We start from the raw sequence: 8,688 nt of genomic DNA, 5'->3' as shown, positions 1-8,688 counted from the left end.
ATAATCCCAGCATTTTGGGAGGCCCAGGCAGGCATATCACTTGAGGTCAAGAGTTCGAGACCAGCCTAGCTAACACGGTGAAACCCCATCTCTACTAAAAATTAAAAAAATAAAAAAATAAAAATAATAAAAATTAGCCGGACGTGGTGGCCTGCGCTTGTAGTCCAAGCTACTTGGGAGGCTGAAGCAGGAGAAGTGCTTGAACCTGGGAGGCAGAGGTTGCAGTAAGCCGAGATCACACCATTGCCCTCAGCCTGGGTGACAGAGCAAGACTCTGTCTCAAAACAAAAACAAAAGAACAAAGTAGCTAGAAGAGGGGACTTGAAATGTACCCAACACATAGTAACACCAAATATTCAAGGTGATAGACATCCCAAACACCCTGATTGATCACCATTCTGTGCATGTAATAAATACTTAAATGTACTCCATAAATATGTAAAATATGTTATATCAACAAGAAAATACTTTGCTTAGTGTTTCCATCCAAATGGGAATAAATCCAGGGCTCGATGTACACGTCATGGCTTTTTATTGAGACTGGGGAAGGGCCGTGGTAGCAGGTGCACTCACTGTCCAAGTTTGTCCAGACTCTCTGCTGCATGGGTGATGGCATTTGTGACTGTGTTGGTCACTGTCTCAGTGATTTCCTTCATCTTTTTGTCTCCTGACTCTTGGGCTTTCTTTATGGCTTCAGCAATGGCTGTTGGAAAGAAAGAGGAAGCGGGTGATCCACCTGCTGAACTTGTGTCCCCTTAAGTGGCCTGTGGGATGTGGCCATCTTAATGGATTAGTCTCTGGAGTGGCCCGATGGGACCAAGGGCAGCAGGATTTCTGCAGAATGAATTTGAATTTGGTTTTAATTTTCCCCAACAACTTGTATTTCTTCAACTGTGAGTGAGACTGAGCATCTACTCATGGGTACATTGCCTGCTTATCCTTTTTTTCTGGAAAATGCCTGCTTATGTCTTTTGGCCATTTTTATATTGGGTTGTTATATTGGATTATCATTTTTATGACAAATATTTTTCATCAGTTTGTAATTTTTCTTTTGGCTTGGTTTATAGTATTTTTTTTTTTGGCTATAGAAAATTTCAGTTTTGGATTGTCAGATTTACTTAATATTTCCTTTATGGCTGCTGGTTTTTTGTCATAGTTCTAAAGATTCTCCCCTCTCCAAGATTAGGCCAAAGTCTCTTATGTTATTACTATGTCTAAATGTTTATGATGTCTTCCCCCTCAAAACTCATATGTTGAAATCCTCAGCCTTAATGTGATGGTATTCAGAGGTGGGGCCTTTGGGAGGTTGAAATTAGCACCCACAGAAAAGAGACCACAGAGAGCTAGCTCCTTCCACCATGTGAGGACAGAGCTAGGCCCATCCACAAACCAGAAAGACGCCCTCACCAGATGTCAAATCTGCCAGTGCCTTGATCTTGGACTTCCCATCCTCCAGGAGTGTGAGAAATAAATTTCTGTTGTTTCTAAGTCGCCCAGTTTATGGTTTTTGTTTTTGAGACAGAGTCTTGCTCTGTCACCCAGGCTGGAGTGCAGCGGTGCAATCTCAGCTCACTGCAACCTCCGCCTCCCAGGTTCAAGGGAGTCTCCTGCCTCAGACTCCTGAGTAGCTGGGATTACAGGCATGTGCCACCACGCCCAGCTGTAATTTTAGTAGCAATGGGGTTTCACCATATTGGTCAGGCTGGTCTTGAACTCCTGACCTCAGGTGGCCCACCCGCCTTGGCCTCCCGAAGGGCTAGGATTACAGGCATGAGCCACTGCACCTGGCCTATGGTATTTTTTAATAGCAGCCTGAGCTAAGATGGTTATCTCCTAGTAAGTTAATAAATACATTTATGTAAATTTAAGTCCTTCATCTACCCGGAATCTATTTTGTTGAAAAGGAATGAGATATACACATGCTTTGTACATAGTTCTACTCATAGCTCATACACATCAATTTAACATTTAACATAGAATTTTACACGTTAAATTTTTTTTTTTTTTTTTTTTTGAGACGGAGTCTCGCTCTGTTGCCCAGGCTGGAGTGCAGTGGTGCAATCTTGGCTCACTGCAAGCTCAGCCCTCTGGGTTCATGCCATTCTCCTGCCTCAGCCTCCCGAGTAACTGGGACTACAGGCGCCTGCCACCACGCCCAGCTAATTTTTTGTATTTTTAGTAGAGACGGGGTTGCACCGTGGTCTGGATCTCCTGATCTCGTGATCCGCCCACCTCAGCCTCCCAAAGTGCTGGGATTACAGGTATGAGCCACCGCGCCCAGCAATTTTTTTTTTTTTTTTTTGAGACTGAGTCTCACCCTGTAGCCCAGGCTGGAGTGCAGTGGCGCGATCTCGGCTCACTGCAAGCTCTGCCTCCCAGGTACACGCCATTCTCCTGCCTCAGCCTCCCAAGTAGCTGGGACTATAGGCACCCACCACCACGCCTGGCTAATTTTTATGTATTTTTAGTAGAGATGGGGTTTCACCGTGTTAGCCAGGATGGTCTCGATCTCCTGACCTTGTGATCCACCCTCCTCGGCCTCCCAAAGTGCTGGGATTACAGGCGTGAGCCATCACACCCTGCCATGTTAAATGTTTTGTCCCAGTGTGCTGTCACACAGTCTTTTGTGACTTTGTCTTCTTATTCCACAGACAGAACCATCTAGACAGTGCCCTAACGCAGTACAGTCTGTGGCCTCTGATGAGCATAGATAACTGCCCCAGCCGAGAGGCTCTGAAAGGCTGCAACGTTAAGGGCAGAGTTTGACCTGGTTAGTCAAAGAACAGGTTGGCCCAGCACCTAGCTTCCCTTCCTCCCTCCCTCCTTCCCTGCCCGACCTCAGCCGGCTGTACCTTTCTCTCCAGTCTCCTTGGCATGTCCCACCACCTCCTTCACCACTTCCTCCACGGCATGAACTGAACAGAGGAGACAAGTCCAGGGTGAGGGCTCAGAGCAGGCCCGCTGCCCTCCCAGTCCAGGGTGAGGGCTCAGAGCAGGCCCGCTGCCCTCCCAGTCCAGGGTGAGGGCTCAGTGCTGACCCACTTATCCTCACAACAGACCTATACATCCCTGGACATCCAAGGTGGGGCTCTGGGATGCCACCCCCAGCCAGGACAGACTGGCTCATGAGAAGGACCTTCCCCCACAGCTGGCTTCATTCGGAGATGCCAGGGCCCTGGCTGCTGGCAGACAAGCTCAGTGAGCCCCATGAGGGCATGGGTCCCTGAAGCCCCTTGGCCCTGTCTGGCCTGGAATGGCAATGAGTAGGCCGTTTTGCCAGCTGAGACATGAAGCCCAGGCTGGGCCTGTGTGCCAGGTCACACCCCTCTCAGGATGTGCTGGCGCCTGCCTCAGGTTGGTTTCCAAAGCCTCATCCGGTAAAACCAGGTCTCTCAAAGCAATTCCTCCAACGAGAGAGAATTCTCTGCCTACTTCAGAGTTTTTTATAGTGTGGGTGGTAGCATGCTAGAACTGAAAGATTTTGGAGTCAGAAGAAATGGTCCTTATTCTAACTCTACCTTCCCCCTCTTGGTTCCCTCATCTTTAGAATGGGAATCTGTTGGGGTGATGAGACCCAACACCAGGTCGCAGGGGCGGCAAGTCCAGCGGAGTCAAAGGAATGAGAAACAGACAGTTTGAGAGAGAAAAATGGGACCAGGGCACCATCGCGAGTGTGGAGGCTGCGAAGGCCCCGAGTTCTGGGAGCCCACGCTATTTATTGGTGATCTAACAAAGAAACAGGTGGTGAGGATGTGGGGGTTGAAAGGAAACGGTGTATCAAGTGAATGAGAAACATATGGCTACTTGAGATAATGGGAATGCTAGAAGCAAGGAGCCAGCAAATCTAGCAAGCCCTGCCTCAGCTTCTCTCCCAACACTCAGCTTTTCTCCCAACAAGAATCATACAAAACTCAGAGGCTGGTGAAAGGTTAAAGCAGGTGGTCCACACCAGCTGCAGAGTCAAAAACAAAATACGCGTCTGCTGCCATTTAGAAAGAGGACACAAACTCAGGCAAGACTGTTTTCCACACGATGACCCATGAGTGGGGCCTGGCTGGTCCTCCCCACACACAGCTGCTGACCTCTGAATACAAAATACACTTCGGGACCAGGTGCGGTGGTTCACACCTGTAATGCCAGCACTTTGGGAGGCCAAGAGGAATGGATCACTTGAGGTCAGGAGTTTGAGACCAGCCTGGCCAACATGGTGAAACCCCATCTCTGCTAAAAATACAAAAATTAGTCGGGCATGGTGGTGGGTACCTGTAATCCCAGCCACTCAGGAGGCAGAGGCACAAGAATCACTTGAACCGAGGAGGCAGAGGTTACAGTGAGCTGAGATCACACCACTACACTCCAACCTGGGTGACAGAGCAAGAATCCATTTCAAATACAAATAAAAATAAAAATAAACATGCTTTAGGGGACTTGGATGAAATTGAAAATGCCCTTTTTGACTTTGAACAGACTTGGTGACTTGTTAAGAAATCTTTGAAGCTTTAAAGTTATGGTAAAAATAAAAATCCATCTTCCTTTTCCTGCATAGGTTATTCAGAATAGGCTGTTTTGACAAGAAAGGCTCCCCAGATTTCCAGAGGGAAGGGTCCAAGCTGCCAGTGTTCACCCAGCACCAGGACTCATGCCCTGCCCCCAGGAGACCTCCTCAGCTCTGCACCCCTCAACTCCGTGCTGACTTGGTGGGGCTGGAAGCCAGGGTTCCTGAGGGGCCAAGGCCTCCCCCCTGGTCCTCACCTGCCTACTAAGATCCGCCTCCAACAGACCCAGTCGGCCCCAGATCCCCCCAGCCCGGATAGAAAGGAGCCCCAGGTCCTCACTGGCTCCCTCGGTGGCCTTCTCGGTGCGGTGGGCCAGGCCCTCGGCAGCCAGCTTCCCCAGGCCTCCCAGCATCGTGTGGCAGCAGACGGTGGCCAACTAGGATGCTGAGGACTGGCCCAGCATGCTTTTATAGCTGCCTCTGGTGCCCGTCTAGGCTCTGGGGCAATAAGCCCTCGCCCCAGCCCAGTAGGAGGCTGGACAGGTGAGTCAGCGAGGGTGGCAGCAGGAAGGGGCTGGGCGGAGCCACCCTGGCACTGGGGTGGCAGCATCCCCTGACAGCATGAGACTTCTGTAACCCTGTCCTAGGGACCCTGTGAAGGATAGGGGCAGGGAGCAGGGCTGAGGCTGGACAGGAGAGATCTGGACATGACTCTTCCTTGAGGCAGAGTGCCTGAGTGCCAGTCCCCCTGAGACCAAAGCTTCCCAAGCCTGGGTACTGATATATACCTGGAGACAAGGCCTAGGATTCCAAGCCTGCTGCTCAAGGTCCCCAGTGTGGCCCAGTAAGAGGTTTGGGGGTTCTATGGGCCTGGAGACCTGGGCAGTCCTTTGGGTCATGAACACAAGTGGATTAAGGGTGACTGCCCTCCCCATTCCTGGAGACCCTGGCTCTGCAGAGCAGTTTGCAGCCTCCATGGGACAGGTGGGGCGTTCAGGGTTGTGCCTTGCCCAAGGAAGAAGGGGGCACAGCACTGGGCAGAAGTGTAGTCACTTGGCATCACTCAGCTGATGCTCACTCACCCAAGAGTGTCTATGAGGTCAGCGGTGCCCACCTATCCGCTGGCAGTCCTGGAGGAGTAGACAGAGGCCTCCACCACCACTCAGGGAGATGCTTCTGGCCCCACCTAGAATCCCCTAGAAAGCAGCTTCCCTGGCTCCTGGTGCATCACATGAGGAGTGGCAGGGCTGCTCCCTAGTTACTCGTGATGGACAGACATGCCTCAAGCCACCTGCCACATGCTGCTTCCCTTAGTCACCAGCCCAACCTGAGCCTCCGTTTCCTCATCTGTAAAATGGGGATAGTGTGCCTTCCTGGCTGTGTCACTAATCGTCCCTGAGACAAAGCATGCAAGCTCCTGGTAAACACCTGTTCCCTCCACTCATCACTGAGGCACACTTTGGCAGTGAGCTCTGACCAACCGGTAGGATGGGCCAAGGAGTGACTGGGACATGAGGCTGCCTTGGAGCCAGAGGGCTGGGGAATGTGACTTCCGCTGACCAGGAGCCAAGGAGAGGTCTTCCCATGCTCCTACTTCTGGGGTGCAGGCCTGGGGCAGTGGTCTGAGGCTCTCTCCCCAGTGCAGGCTCCTGGAGCTGCTCTCCTGGGTGTGTTGGCGCCTGATTAGTTTACTGGACTGTGGGCCCTCCCAGCGTGGGGCGCAGGAGCTGAGGCCCTCTGGCATTCCTGCGTGGTGTTTGGGGGCTCCAGGGCTACGGCCTGTCCCCCTAGGGTGGACAGTGGGTACCGTGGGCAGCAGGACCTCTGGGTCTCAAGACCACGGCCCCACACGTGCCATTGCTATCTCCTTTGGGCAGGGGTGAATTGGGGCTTAAACAATTTAGAGGGGCCCTCTTTATGAAAAAGAATACAATAATATGATTCGTGCACATTTTTCATTTATATACGTATGAACTTCTGGACCCAGAAGGGGCTGTGAAAGTGGGGGGCCTGGAGCTCAGGCGGGTCCAGACGACTCTGTCCTCCTTTTGTAACAGCCAGAGTCCAGGATGTTTTGCCCAGGGCATTGGGCTGGCACTGCAGAGGGTTGGGGGGTGGGGGTACACCTGGGACATGGCTGGTGGGAATTGTTCTAGGAAACCTGAGGGATTCTCCCTGGACCCGTCAAAGCCCCTTCCCTGTTTCTTCTGAGGCTTGTGTCCCCCACTCGCACAAGGGTCCTTTCTATGGCTGTTCCCCTGATAAATGTCATCTGCCTGCTCTAGAATGGCTTCCAGACCCCACAGACCCCCTCCTCATGAGCTCCCACCCTAGGGTACTCTCCACCGGTCCCCGCCCTCAGGAGCTCACCAGACCCAGACAGCCTGTTGTCAGAGCTCAGCCACACAGCAGGACCCTGGCCCACTGCCCAGCCCAGAGCCAGGCCCACCACAGCCTCTGGGGACAACTGCCCTTCCCCCCACCCCCTCCACATGGTCCCCTGCCCATGAGACCCTGCCCTGCCAATTTAATGCACTGCCTTGGTGTGAGCACTGTGATTCTAATAACAACACTCCATGGCCCCAGACCTCCCGGGCAAGGCTGGGTCCAGACACAGATCCCAAATGCCTGCTGGGGAGAAGGCAAGAGGCCTGGGGAGGCCCAGGACCAGACACGGGCCCCAGGTCCTGGTGCCCTCCCACTTGGCCTTCCAGCTGCTGCTGCTGTGACCAGATTCCCGTCCACCCAGCCCAGTCCATGGGCCCCAGCAAGCCATCTGTGCCCCACAGAGGGCAGACCCCTAAGAGTGGGACCCCTTTCTAGTCAAAGAACCTGAGATAGCCCCAAATCCTCCTAAACATGATGGATCTTGGTCTGAGGGGCTGGGCTCAGGTGACTCCTGCAGGGAACTTCACCTGCCTGGATGAGGTCAAGGGTGAATCAGGTGGGGCCTGCCCTCCACCACCCCATCATGGAAGAGGACCAGCCCACAATGGGCCCAAGAGGGCCATCTTTGGACCTAGGGACCCAAGTCAGCATATCCTGAGTCAGAAGGTCAAGTCCAGCCTCCCCTCAGGCAGGGAGAATCTGGCTTTGACAGGAGCAGATAAATTCTCAAGGTGGAATTTGCCCAACAAACTAGTTTGGCAAGGGACTAGCTGGCTGAATCATTGAGTCAAGGAGAGCCAATGTTTCCAATAGCAATTTGCCAACTTAGCAATTACCAATTCTGAAAAACAATTTGTTTATTTGAAATACTTAAATACTTAGGCTGTCTCATGTCTGAAGCATGATGATGCCTTGCATGATTTAAAGGACAGACGTCATGAATGCCAAGACTTTTGTGGCAGTCCATCCTGCCAGTGTCTTCTCCTCTTCTCCCACTTTTGTTCTGTGGATTTGAGCTCACAGTTTGTGCTGTGCCGACCGCTGCCCACCCTAACAAGACTCCTAGAGACTTGGCTGGCCAGTCACCAGAGGAAGAGGGGCCCAGCAGCACGCCAGCATTCACCCACCTGTGGGTATCAGTCAGGCTCCTGGTGGAAGCCAGAGGACATATTCGAATGGGTACTTGAGGAAAGGGGCTGTTCACAGAAGTGTGGACAGAGTTAAGGGAACCAATAAGAGATGAGGAATGCCCTGGACCAGCAAGAGTGGGAGCTGTTATCTCCCTGGGTCTAGAGGGACAGGAAAGGTGTCCACAGACCCTGAAGAGAGCTGTGGCTGTAGGGGAGGATCATTAGAAGCTGCAGCCATCAGTAGAAAGATGTGGCCACTGCCAAACCAGCAAGGAAGAATCTGAGTGAATAACCACCTCTCCTCTCTCTCTCCCACCTCCTATGACATCCCCCACTGTCTGAATTCCACTAGGGCCAGAAAGTGAGGCACCCTGGTGATGCAGTGCAAGAGGCAGTGGGCAGAGAGGAGCCAGTGGGTGTGGAGGGGAAACAGAGAAACAGAGAATTCCAGCTCACTCTGCGGGATTTCTGGGTCTGATAGAAACATGGCAGCAGCTTTATTATTGTTGTTACTATGATGATTATTATTTTGAGATGGAGTTTCACTCTTGTTACCCAGGCTGAAGTGCAGTAGCATGATCTCGGCTCACTGCAACTTCTGCCTCCCGGGTTCAAGAGATCCTCCTGCCTCAGCCTCCCAAGTAGCTGGGATTACCGGCACATGCCACCACGCCT

At 52.2% G+C, this 8,688-nt stretch overlaps 1 protein-coding gene across 2 annotated transcripts; it reads right to left on the bottom strand.

Moving 5' to 3' along the window:
* Nucleotides 1-515: 515 nt before the first annotated feature.
* Nucleotides 516-4,939, bottom strand: LOC129480309 (protein FAM25A). Of its 2 annotated transcripts, none has more exons than XM_055274038.2 (3): nucleotides 4,836-4,939; nucleotides 2,853-2,915; nucleotides 516-703 (listed from the first exon to the last, which is right to left on the bottom strand). In XM_055274038.2, exons 1-3 carry the CDS (start codon nucleotides 4,906-4,908, stop codon nucleotides 570-572), a joined length of 270 nt encoding a protein of 89 aa, XP_055130013.1. In that variant the 5' UTR covers nucleotides 4,909-4,939; the 3' UTR covers nucleotides 516-569. The 2 variants fall into 2 exon arrangements, 1 of the variants encoding a protein (XP_055130013.1); XR_008656983.2 differs by lacking the exon at nucleotides 4,836-4,939 and adding an exon at nucleotides 3,519-3,817 and having other exon boundaries at nucleotides 631-703.
* Between the last annotated feature and the right edge of the window lie 3,749 nt (nucleotides 4,940-8,688).

This window comes from Symphalangus syndactylus, chromosome 4 (genome assembly GCF_028878055.3).
Source record: "Symphalangus syndactylus isolate Jambi chromosome 4, NHGRI_mSymSyn1-v2.1_pri, whole genome shotgun sequence".
Classification (NCBI taxonomy): Eukaryota; Metazoa; Chordata; class Mammalia; order Primates; family Hylobatidae; genus Symphalangus; species Symphalangus syndactylus.
The sequence above is the reverse complement of the archived record's forward strand: the minus strand, read 5'-3'. Positions and strand labels throughout refer to the sequence as shown.